A 13379-nucleotide genomic window follows, 5' to 3' on the forward strand; every position below is an offset into this window, starting at 1 on the left:
GCAGCCACAGACAGACAAAAGACATCAACTGATTAATGGCAGCGACAATTCGTGTTCGCGACACTTCTATACATGCGACAACAGAAAGGGCAAAGACACGGCAGAAGTTGTCCGCGACAGAGGCAATAACAGGATGCCTGTTGAGAGCGACTCTGTCTGCAGAAGACTTCCATACACACGTGACGACAACGTCAGACTTTGCGCGACAACCTGGGAGCGATTCACCAGTTCAATCACACGGACATGGCTGTGTCTGCATACTGTATTTGTCGCTTGCCGTGTCCACATGAACGAACTGTCGCTCAACACGCTTCTGTACAGACATTTGTACTCAGTGTGTATGGGTCTTTAGATAAACAATGTTATCTCTGACCTGATTATATCACTACAGAATGACTGCAAACACCTCTCCACCTCCCAAGGAATTCATTGCCAGAGTTAATTAGTAAATGAGTTTAAAATACACAGTCCAGGAGCAGACAGTAAAGGTAGCCATACACTGGTCGATTTGCCATTAGATCGACCAGCTGACAGATCCCTATCTGATCAGAGAGGGATCGTATGGCTGCCTTTACTGCAAACAGATTGTGAATCGATTTCAGGCTGAAATCGATTCACAATCTGTTGAGCTGCTCCTGCCGCCTGTGCCCCCTCCCCGTATACATTACCTGATGCTGGCTCCTGGGCGTCTTCTCCGCGCTGCACCGCACCGCTCTGTTCTTGCTCCATCCCGGCGCTTCCTGTGTCACTCCGTGACCAGGAAGTTCAAATAGAGCGCCCTCTATTTGATCTTCCTGGTCACTGCAGTGACACAGGAAGCGCCGGGATGGAGCCGGAACCGAGCGGTGCAGCGCTGAGAAGACGCCCGGGAGCCAGCGTCAGGTAATGTATACCTGATCGGATCGGCCGACGCTAGCGACGCGCTCCCTACCCGCGGGCGATCGAGGGTAATTTCCCGCACGGCGCGATCGACGGACCGATCCGATTTCGGGAGGAAATCGGATCGGCGGGTGCGTTTAGCGCGAACGATTGGCAGCAGATTCGATCCCAGGATCGAATCTGCTGTCGAAACGGCCGCGAATCGGGCCAGTGTATGGCCACCTTTACAGATTGTATACAGTACTTAATTGTTGCATCTAAAACATTAGCAAAACAAATGAACTATTTAAATAAACAGGAATGATAAATAAAACGTGTGGGTTTAATGTACAATATAACTGTTTACCTTAAAGCTATAATGTACAAAAATGGATAAATTGTGTATTTTTTCACTTTTTTCCTCATTTTCCTTTTAAAATGCATAACAAATAAGCTAATTACTAAAAACAAATAGCCACAAAGCCTAATTTGCCCTGGGAAAAAAAAAAAATATATAGATCATTTAGTTGTGATAGTTATTGATAAAGTTATAGCCAAAATAATCAGAGCTGAGATGAACTGTGAAAAGGACTAGGGTAGGCAAGTGGTTAATAACCCCAGTTATGAGGAGATTTATTTAATTATTTTTTTTAATTTCCCTGGTGTTCAGTTCGCTTTAAATGAATGGATAATCTGGTTACCTGATCACTAGGATGTTATTTGTGTTTGGAATAAGACTACCAACCTTAGTTACATTCCTTGTCAGCCTTCCAACGTGAACCTTAGTGGGTTGTGGGCTTGGGCTCCGCCTCTTTCTCTCTTTCTCATCACGTTTTGGCTGTTTGGACCTGTAAATAAATTCACATTTTTACAGAATATTTTAACTGCATCACCTGCTAGAAACTGGACAGTGTACGAGTCAATGCGATTGGTTGACATGGAGAACAGATAATGTAGTAAATGGAAACTGGAGTGAGTATGCATTACTCCTTATTGTACCTTACTCACAAAGATTCTAACACCACACTTTACAAAAGTAGCTTTTCATGCATATTACGGATTTTATATGGTTTCTACCCGGTGCTTAAAGGAAGTGCATTCATTCTATTGCACTGCTAACTAAGGGGCAAAGTATCTATCGTTAACACCTAAATATTGAGACTGGGCAAAACTAGCTCTGAATTTCAAAGGTAACTGAAATAAAATGACCTTGTGGTGGGTCATCATGTACCTCAGTGATGGCTAACCTTGGCACTCCAGCTGTGGCAATACTACAAATCCCATCATGCATCTGACTCCCCGAGTTATGCTTAGAGCTGTCAGAGTATTTGCAATGCCTCATGGGACTTGTAGTTCTACCACAGCTGGAGTGCCAAGGTTAGCCATCACTGATGTACCTGATGGCATAGCTCCATTTTATCCAGTTCCCAAAAAATGAGTTCTACAGAGCCCAGGCGAGTCCACAAAGGAAGATGCGAATTTATCAATAAGACTTTTTTTTTTTAAATTCCCTCTCCACCCTGCAGCCGTCTGGCCTCAGTATTTTTGCAGAGGCCAGGAGATGACATCAGGGGGCATGGCTAGCATGGGGGAGATGTGAGCAAGGCACATTATGGGCAGGAGTGGGCAGCGTTAGACCACACCAACAGTGGTCACATGGACCACGGCACTCGTGGAGCATTCTCATGCCTCCCTCTGCCGATTAGTTTTCTTTACCTTAATCTCTCCTTTTCCCATAATTTAAATGTTACCTATGAGATCATCATCATCATCATCATCATCATCATCAGTTTGTCAAATTATTTCATCACGTGCACTTTCATTGTATTTAATGTTTTACTCAGAAACGCACCAGCACTTCTTTGCACGTGTCCATTCAGTACTTTTTTCATTGGTCAGACCCGTGTCCCCATCAACCACATTTTACCCCGGTGGGTTTATTTATACAGCTTACAGGGCCACTTATAACTATGAGGTGAGGCACTGTAGCATTTATATTTCAGATACTGGACAGGGTTGTTCTAGTGTATTCATACAGTTTTAAATAGTTTTATATTGTACGATTCAGGTGTTCAATAAAGTTTACATTTTTGCATAATTGGTGGTGCAGCCCGTGTTCTCAGGATTTTCTTCTCTTGGTTCATATTGTCCTTTGATCCTGTGGCTTGCACAGCACACAATTTGGGAGTGCGGATGTTCATTATATATTACAAGTATTAATACTGTGCTATAGTGTGGCTGACAACATTCATTTTCTTCCTTTAAAAAGGAAGTAAAGGGAATACAGAGAAGTTCGATGGATAGTTCAGTCAGTCCCCATGCTATCCAACAACTGAAGTGATTCACCCACAATTCCCTTTCAATATATGCATTTGCACAATCTGATGTTTTCCCATGTGAAGAACTAGGTTATGTTTATATTTGACCTCTTGCAAGGGCTAACACATTCTCCCGTTCAAAGATGCTTTGGAACAAAAGAAATAAATAACCCGGTACATACTTAGAGCGTGACCTCCTTCGATTGTCGTGTCTTCGGCGAGAAGGGCTGGGGGAGCCGGAGGAGCTGCTAGAACTGGAGCTGCGTGATGAGCTGGAACTTCCTGAGCGACTGGAAGCAGATGAGGAACTGGAACCTGAACTAGAGCCAGAGCTGGAGCCGGAAGATGAGCTGGAGGAAGAACTGGAGCGGGAGCTACTGGAACAAATGAGATTTCATCAAAAAATCAAGAAGGTAAAAACAAGAGTAATATTTAGACTACAGAGAGAAATGCAATTGCTACAAAACCCAAACTAAGTTCAGCCTGACATATGTGAACATGCATACCCAGTTATTTCCCAGAGATCCAGCGCACAGCAGAGCATTAAAAAAAATGATAAATGTGAAGAATTGCTGGACGTGATTATTATACCACAACACGTACCTGCTACTACTGCTGCCACTGGAAGCGCTGCGTCTCTTCCTCGTCTTGTCCCGTCCTCGATCTTTGTCTGCCGTTTCTTTACCAGGAGCCTTTTCTTTAGCCCGTTCCTTAGTCCTGTCCTCTGATCTTTCTTTACGTTTACTGGGAGAGGGAGCCCTACAAGAAACAAAGGTCATTATATGGTATTAGTCCTATACACCATATTTACTTTGTACAGCGCCACGGAATATGTTGGTGCTTTATAAATCAATAATAATACTAAGGCCCGGCACCACTTGCACTGGATCACATGCTGTCAGCGGGAACTGACAGTGGTTTTTCCTGCTCCAATGGTCTACTGTGGTCCGGCTGGAGCCCAGGGCAGATGTGTTACGTCCATAGGCTATAGGGGGGGGGGGAGGGAAAATCAATCGCAGACTTCACAGGAGTGTGGCCCGCTTATTGCGATGTATTCTTGCAGTGACAAACGTGAAATCCTATTTATAAAATAGGAGCCAGTCAGTTTTTCAATGAGCGGAGAACGTAGAGGGGAAAAAAAAAAAAATCCAATCTCCGCTCGAGTGGGAAAAGCGCCAAAGAATAATAGAATAGAAGATATAGCTAGATGGGGTTTTCCTATCACTAGCGATGGTTGGAAATGCAGACTCCCGATTCTGACAGATTTCCGCTTTCCATAGAATGTAATTTTTGTCAAAAAAAGTTCATAACTTTTTTTTTGCGGAATCTACTTTTTCGCGATTTACGCTATTATGCGGAATCTGCATTTCCGATCGACAACCGGAGTAAACTTTTGCACTCTCTGATTGCTCAAATACTGAGTCTGAGTGGCCTAAAATTTCCATGGTACTATATGGATTCTCTGATTGGTCCAATGCTTCAGAATCTTGTGACTGGCCTACAAGTTCCAAGTCTCAGTAATGTGTGTTTTCTGCAGAATTCCAATTTTTGAAGAGAAAAGCAGATTTCTGATAGGAAACTTGGAAATCGGAAGCTCACCCCTACCCATCACCTAATGTGACAGGAGTCTTGACAGGACTTCTCTCCCCTTCACCACATAAACAGGTGTTATTCACATACCGCTTACTTTAGTAACACATCCGATACAAGCTTTAAAGGGTCATTAAATTTCACTGCTATAATTGATCAGACTAATAATAATGGGATTGCCATGTGCCAAAGCCTTGGATGAGTAATAAGCTCAGTGAGCTGTACAGGTCAGCGCAGCAGCACATAAAGCAGTCAGGACTATAGCTACATACACACTAAAGAACTTCCAACACTCAACCCATCCTTTTGATCAGTCTGGGTACCAATATTGCACATACAGGCATCAGACATCATTAGCCTCTCCTTATTCAGAAGCTTAGATTCTTCTAGGCCGATTGCCATTATATACCTGTTTGAGCTTCAATCTGCCCACAGAACACAAACAGCTGAGCAGTTTTTACTCATTGATCAGACATAACGTCACCTTAAAGCACCCCAGACCAGAGGGCAAAGCTATCCAAGAGGAGCACAAAGGTATGATCATGCAGGATCCATATACAGCATCATCCACAACACAGTGTTCTCCCCAGGACTTATTAAGTGGGCGGGCCGCCCGTCTGTTTTGAGCCCCCGCCCGCCTGTTTTGAAACCCCACCACCGCCTTTTTTCTGAGTATTTACACTTTCTCTGAGCGGTGATCCTCGAGAAAATGGCCGCCGCAATGCCATGAGCAGGGGACACTTTTCAAGCTCACAGTGTACTGGGCGGGATGAGTCAGCGTCTTTCACAAATTAATGCGCGTCTGCACCACCCACCGGCCAATAGGAGACCTCGCCGACCCGACCTTCGGTCACGTGGTGTGGTGTCACCAGGGTCCTAGCGCTGCTATATGGCGAACCTGAGCGACGGAGGAGCGTGTTCACAATGTGGTTGACTCCAGCCTTGCTCTCCTTGTCGTAGTTCTGGCGGTAAGTCATGATGCTGGTGGGATTCGGTGTTGTCCCGGTTAATGAACAGTGAGGATCAGTCCGGCGCACAGAAGCCTCTGTTCCGTTCAAACAAGAACCGAGGTATCTGCCAGACGTGTATTTACAGGAGTGCAGTGTATCTCACCCAGCCACGCTCTCTGTTTAGATAGCATGAGGTTCTGTTCAGCCAAGCACGCAGCCTGTTTGCAGCATAGCTGTATTCTGCAGGCTGCCCAAGTACCGAGTCACTCATTCTCTGTAGTGGCTGCGACGTCATCTGTCTCTGCCTCTGTCCCGCGCCCATGGCTCTGCTCATGTTGCACGTGGAGGTCTGGTGTCATTAATCTTTTAGTAAGACACTCTTCTCTGCACCCACCCCCCCCCCCCCCCCCTCTTTAGCACACATTCCATTGCGTTTCTGCTTCTCATTCACTGTGCCTGATGCAGGTAACGGCACACCGTTCTCACTTTGTTTATACAATGCTTTCTGCATTCCTCACTCTGGCTGGTATTGCTTTATTTGTACATGGCACTTTCTCCGCTGTTCAGCCGTTTGGCTGCTCAGTGATTTGTTTTTTTTATCTTGTATTTTAGTATTTTACTGTTGCACTGTTTCATCATTTACTATATTATTTTCATTAACTGCTGCACTGCCACTTTATGCTGTATGGGCAGATAGACCAAGATACAGATCCCTCTCTGATCAGAGAGAGATCTATTGGCTGCCCATACACTGCAGACTGATTACTGAACAACCTTATGACACTGCCTCATCCTCTCCATTGCTGTCCCATCCAAATGTAAATCTGCTCCCCTGCAGCTGCTCCTGGTTCCAAATTCATGTTGCACATGGCTGGTGTATGTGTGATGTTACATGCCTTCTCCTCCACGCACCTGATCGACAACATTGGTCTGAAATTTTACAGCTTGCTCGATTGTTATATTGGTTTTGGCTCAGAATCTGTTGATTCATTGATTGGGCAGGCTTGTTGCGACACCAGTTTTAATTTAATTACATAAAATTATCCAAATCACTAGATGGATGGACACCTTAAGAACGCCTCTATTATTTGCTAAATGACTTCCTGCTTGAAGCTTTACTATTCTCAAAAAAGCATGGCGTATTATATCAATAAACTAGCCATCTGGTCTTCAACCAGTGCAGGTGGGGGAACAACATGCAGAATCTGAGACTAATCATAGTGCTGCATTTATACTTACCTGAGGATTCTTCCAGCCACCTGTGGTCCGTGGGCTCCAACGCCATCCTCCCGGGCCGCTCTGGTCCTCCGCTGGCTGGCCTAGTCTCTTCCTTCCGTGGCCCAGTTGTGCTGTAATGCCTATATAAGGACAGTGAAACCCACGGTCCACAGGGGGCTAGAGGAAACCCCAGGTAAGTATAAATACAGCACTTTGATTAGTCTCAGGTACACTTTAAAGAATGCATTAACCACACACACCTCCAACTAGTAAATTGGCGTTACTGGCTGCCAATTGATCCCCAGCACCAGCCAGATCGCTGTGACATAAATCGCACTAGCCAGTGGCTTACAGAATATGGCTGTTCAATTTTTGTATATAGAGACACTTGGCTACTAATTTTATCTTGAGGCACCTGGCTATTTAATAAAAAATTGGCTATTTTATCTTGATGCAAAGGAATACTTTATTCTTTTACCTGGAATTATGTGACTACTTGATTCTTGAATCTGGAGGCATGTGATTAATCAGCTATTGGGTAATGAATTTTGTTTTTTAATAAATAATCGATGATTCAAAGTTTTTATCCTGCATGAAGGCTAGTTTCCACTAGGGGTTATTTGCAGCATCACCCTGCATGTAAATGAATTTGCCTCGCCGTGGACCCACCCCACAGTGGTTGGCATGCACACCACTGGCTGGCAGAGGAGGATGGAGGAATCCGGGCAATCAGCAGGGATGAGTACCGAGGTGGATGGATCACGCCCATTTTCCGCCCCATGTCATAGCCACGCCCATTTTACTCCACCCGGCTACTTTTTCATGCCACCCGGCTGGAGAAAAATTCTGGGGAGAACACTGCAACACCTTGTAACATTACTTGCCTATGTTCCTGTGACCCCTCACTCATATGAACGTCCCCATTTTCCCCACAGAGAGCATGCACATTGCATCATTTTCCTGGCATAAGCGTGTGCCCTTCACAACAAATGCCTGGAGATTTAGTCCATGAAGAGTTGTACTCACATACAGGTTCTCCCGAAACGCATCGCAGCGGGCACACTCCTGCGTCAGAAAATTGAAAATGTGGCACTGTGCAGGCTCGTGATGGAGAAGAATGTGACCTCCATGCGGAGAGGCCACAGGAGCAGCACCTCAGAGGTAAGTAATGCCACTCAAGCAAACAACCCCAGCCTCGAGGCAGACATTACCTATTAAGCAATGCACATTGCCTGCCAGTCCTGCTGATCCACACTCTCTAAAGGTTTGAACACACCCAACAAAAGTTGCTGAAAACCAACAACGACTACCAGTGATGTCCTTGGAAAGTTTTTCGCACACCAATATCGCAAATTAATAACTCATTTAGATACTGCGCGTGCAAGTGGAAGCATGGATTCAGTACAATAATGTCAAACTACATTGCACACACGTGGCTGACTGCAGGATATCTGCCCAGAAGTCCTTTGAGTTGTCCTGCTGGATGTATCAGGCAAAATGCCCGATGTAAGTAAGTCACTACTCATTCTGTTATATTTTTGCACACAACTGTAATCTGATACAGAGAAATTGTTCATTTGTTAGACATTTAAAATGTCTTTAGTTTAGTGCATGTATGAGGCTTAATACTTTTAGCCATAGACTGAACAATCATGAAGATCAGAAGTATCTGACAATGGCCTCAATTCACAAAGCTTATCTCCTGTCTTTAATAACTCTTCTAGAGTTGTTACCATGGTGATAAGGCATGTAGTATTCAGGAAACATTTTACCTCAAGCAAACCTAAAGTTAACTCTTCTGTCTTTAATTTAACTCTCTAATCCTTAAAATAACTCCAGAGTTAAAGACAGGCTTTATTAACTGCGTGTGAAAATAACTACAGAGGAGGTAAATTAACTACAGAGGAGGTAACTTAAGAAATGAAGAGATAAGATAACTTATGTGGAGGTAAGTTTTCTCTTGCCTTATCTCCAGCATGATCTTAGTGAATTGAGGCCAATATTAGCTGCATGCTTGTTTCAGGTGTGTGGTTCAGACACAGACCATAGAGACTAGCGGGACAGCCAGGCAACTGGTATTATTTGAAAGGAAATATAAATATGGCAGCCTCCATTAGGTCTCTCACCTTAGGTTCCATTTAATTATGTGAAGGCGCACAGCTCAACCTCCTTCAAGACAGCTATACTTTTGTGATATACAACTGTACCCAGGCTGCGCCACTTAACACCTGAATTGAGAGTTATATGGAGGCTGCCATATTTATTTCCTTTTAAACAATACCAGTTGCCTGTTAGCCCTGCTGATGTATTTGGCTGCAGCATATGGCAGCCTCCATATACCCGTCACTTCAGGTCGGATTGGGCGGCGGCGACTACATAGGAAGCGTGTCACGGCTTTTCGGACACGCCTCCTGAAGAAGCCGGTAGTAGCCGGCGAAATCGATCGAGGACGCCGTCCTCTATGGCGGTGGATCCCCCTGGCACCTGAGTCCCCATGCTCCTCTAGGACATCACCTCCTCTCAGCCTACACCGCTGCTAGTTGCCGAAACCTGCCCGGATGAGTAAGAGCCCACTGGGCAATCACACACCATTTATATTTACATGCTCGGCTGACATACAGTGCTATTATGCTTCATGGCCATTGCTGCTGCTGATTTTTCATCTACTGGCTGTTTGACCTGCTTTCAGCAATGATGTGCTTTCTTGCAAGGATCTGCTAACATCAATACTGCTTACATCTGTTAACCTCTTGTGGCCATCAAGCCCCTGCTGCATGGACTTTTGTTTCCATTTATGCTGCTACATACTAGCCCTAGTGCTTCTGCAGAGTTGCAAGGAACTGCTGGCAATAACGCTGTTTTCATTTATCTGCTTTCTGCTAATGAGCCATTGCTACATGGATTTTTGCTTTCAACTAATGCTGCAATATATTTGCTCTTGGTGTGTGTGCAACAACTAACAAGCTGTCAGAATTGACTTGTCGGCATGGTGTGCTGGGAGTTGAGGATACCTGCTCCTTGCTTTGACCTCTCTCTACACCGGAATGTTTATATCCATTAGGTGACCAGTCTGAACTCCTTTATTGCATCCTAATTTTTGATTCTTGATTTTCGAGTTTTCTGCTTATGCTCTGGAGATTTTTTGATTTTTTGTCATGAAGCTGCGCAGCTTTGAATCATTATATATGTGCACTAAGTCCACTGGCAGGATTTCATCAGAGTAGAGGGCTCTGGGTATAGCGGGTTTTGGGAGCTGGGGGTTTCCTTCTGCCATACATGGTTTTATGTTATTTCTGCATAGTGTTTTTTGTAAATGAATAATAAAGTTTTGTATTTTTACAAATATCTAAGGTGTTTGTATTCAATCAGGCCATACCCCTTCCGCATTATATCTCACAAGTATGTTTCCTATATTTCCTTTTAAACAATACCAGTTGTCTGTTAGCCCTGCTGATGTATTTGGCTGCAGCATATGGCAGCCTCCATATACCCGTCACTTCAGGTGTGCTTTAAAGGACAACTGAGGTGAGGAGACTATGAAGGCTGCCATGTTTATGTCCTTTTAAAGGGAACCTGAAGCGAGGAAAATTATTTAAAGAGGAACTCCAGTGAAAATAATGTAGTAAAAAAGTGCTTCATTTTTACAATAATTATGTATAAATGATTTAGTCAGTGTTTGCTCATTGTAAAATCTTTCCTCTCCCAGATTCACATTCTGACATGTATTACATGGTGACATTTTTACTGTGGGCAGGTTATGTCGCTGCTCCTAGCTTTTTTGGCTGTTAGAGACAGCTGTAAATTGCTAATTCCTGTCTGTGAACATTTATTTTATTTATTTAAGTATTTATATAGCGCCAACATGTTACGCAGCGTTGTACAGAGTATATTGTCTTGTCACTAACTGTCCCTCAGAGGGGCTCACAATCTAGTCCATTGTTACATTGTGGCAGTTTGCCCAGAGTACTGCGGTACTCAGAGCTTCTTGTGGGAGGAGTTTCAGCACAAAATCAGTCATACAGCACCCCCGATGGTCTGTTTGTGAAAATCATTATATTTCTCATGTAAAAGGGGGTATCAGCTACTGATTGGGATAAAGTTCAATTCTAGGTTGGAGTTTCTCTTTAACAAACACATGATGTAGCTACAAATGAATCTTACATATTAAACTCACGGTCAGTTCCTTCCAGAAGCTCACCATTTTCTTCTTACAGTTATCCCTTCCAGTTCTGACAATATTTTGTCAGAACTGAAATATACCAGCAGCTGTCAGTTACAACTGAACGTGGAAGTGATGCGATGCGGCTAGGCACATAGTACTGGAAACGGGCCCTAAACAATACCAGTTGCCTGGCAGCCCTGCTGGTCTGTTTGGCTGCAGAAGTGTCTGAATAACACCAGAAACAAGCTGCAGCTAATCTTGCCAGATCTGACAATGTCAAACACCTGATCTGCTGCATGCTTGTTCAGGGTCTATGGCTGTAAGTATTAGAGGCAGAAGGTCAGCAGGGCTGCCAGGCAACTGGTATTGCTTAAAGGGAACCTAAACTGAGAAGGATATGGATTTTTCTTTTTAAAATAATACCAGTTGCCTGACTCTTCTGCTGATCCTGTGTCTCTAATACTTTTAGCCACAGCCCCTGAAAAAGCATGCAGATCAGGTGCTCTGACTGAAATCAGACTGGATTAGCTGCTTGTTTCAGATGTGTGATACACTTACTACTGCAGCCAAATGAGATCAGCAGGACTGCCAGGCAACTGGTATTGTTTAAATGTAAACATCCATATCCTCAGTTTAGGTTCCCTTTAAGGCCTCTTTCACAGTGGGACGGTGCGTTTGATGCGACGTTAAAGTCGCACAACGTGCCCCTAACGCAGCGCATGTAGGTTATAAAATTGGACGTTATTTTGTACTACGTTGTGTCTCTTGGTGCACCGTTTTCATCGCATACTGACGGAACGAAAACGGCGCATGCGTTACATTAAAAAAAAGTAACATTACTGACAACACACAACACATCAAATTTATTGCTAAACGCATAGCATGCAGCACTTTCTAAATATTGCTATAGGTTACACAACGCTACGTGTGCACTGTGAATGTCGCACAGACTTTGCATTGCTGTGCGTTAGTCTGCATTGGAACATTTTCTAACGTGCAACTTTAACGTTGCACTGTGAAAGAGGTCTAAAAGGAAATAAACATGGCAGCCTCCACATATCCGTCTCTTCAGTTGTCCTTTAAACCCAATCCCAATAGCGTTCACAGTATTCCTTGATTTTCATACATTCATATCAAATTCATTTCCTTTAAGATTATAAATACAAATAGCACCATGGGTTCGCCGTCACAGAGTTCCCGTTACATCAATAGTTCCACATGCAGGACTGCACACTCCACCTAATATCCTGCAAAAACCACAAATCGCTCCACATTGCATAATACTGCAGTGAAAGAACAAACTTTAATCCAGACCACCCGGCCGGTGTTTAGTGCTTCACATGTGCCCTCCAGTGGTGTAAAAATAGGGGGGGGGGTGCAAGGCTTGCAGCTGCGGAGAGGGGCCCGCTCAGGGCCATTCTGGGGGGGGGGGGCAGGAGGGGCCGCAGCATGAGAGTAGAGCATTAGCCACACCTCAGCAGGGGGACCCCCCTCCTTCACCTTTCCCCTCAGTGCTCCCCCTCCAGCATCAATCAGTGGCAGCAGGCAGCGGACAGAAAGGAACGCATACCTTCATGTGTTCCACGTGCCGGAGGTTGCGCTCTCCAAGTGTGTGATGCTACTTCCTGTGTAAACAGGAAGTAGTGTGAGGCACTTAGCAATCGCAGTGGATGGAGGTAGGTGTTCCTGCCCGCCTCCACTGATTAATGCTGGAGGGGGACCGCTGAGGGGAGAGCACGAGGTGAGGGGGGGGGGGTGGCCAAAGCTCTCATGCTGCAACCCCTCCTGCCCCCCCAAAATGGCACTGACCGGACACCAGGGGGTGGGGGGCCCATCCAAATTTTTGCAGGGGGGCCCGGTGATTTATAGTTACTGCGTGCCTCATGACACCTTCCACCACACATATATATGGTAACCAACAAGATATAGGCCACCTAAGAAAGCAGGTGGGTCAGCGGATCGTTCAGAAACAGCCACACGCACTACTGCCGGCTGTACGTCCGCCCAGCAGGAGGGTCTGAAGGACCAGTCGTTGGCAGGCGTAGTGCGTGTGTACGCACCTTAACAGGCACATCAAGGACAAACAGCGGGATTTGCCTTTCCGTCTCTGTCCTGTGTAAAGGCATCCCTCTGCAAAACTCCCGCGGCTCCCTCCACGCCCAGCCGATTTCCTGGGTGCAGTGAAGCACCAGGAAATCGTAAGGCCATGGAGCGAGAGGGAGTCTGTGTTAAGCGGTCCTGGGGCTGCCACCTGCTCAACGCCTATCTGGGTTAGGCGGTCGG

The 13379-nt window shown here is 45.1% G+C and overlaps 1 protein-coding gene across 2 annotated transcripts in view; it reads right to left on the reverse strand.

The window, feature by feature from the left end:
- The window catches only part of RNPS1 (RNA binding protein with serine rich domain 1), a 39808-nt gene that overhangs the window by 13390 nt on the left and 13039 nt on the right, over positions 1-13379 (reverse strand). The window contains exons 2-4 of one of the 2 annotated variants that reach the window (XM_068244400.1): positions 3780-3935; positions 3359-3553; positions 1604-1706 (exon numbers count right to left, since the gene is read on the reverse strand). In XM_068244400.1, the coding sequence (XP_068100501.1) occupies positions 1604-1706; positions 3359-3553; positions 3780-3935 (454 nt within the window). The remainder of the gene's footprint in view (positions 1-1603; positions 1707-3358; positions 3554-3779; positions 3936-13379) is intronic. The other variant, XM_068244401.1, reaches the window with a different exon arrangement.

This window comes from Hyperolius riggenbachi, chromosome 7 (assembly GCF_040937935.1).
Source record: "Hyperolius riggenbachi isolate aHypRig1 chromosome 7, aHypRig1.pri, whole genome shotgun sequence".
In the NCBI taxonomy this organism is placed as follows: Eukaryota; Metazoa; Chordata; class Amphibia; order Anura; family Hyperoliidae; genus Hyperolius; species Hyperolius riggenbachi.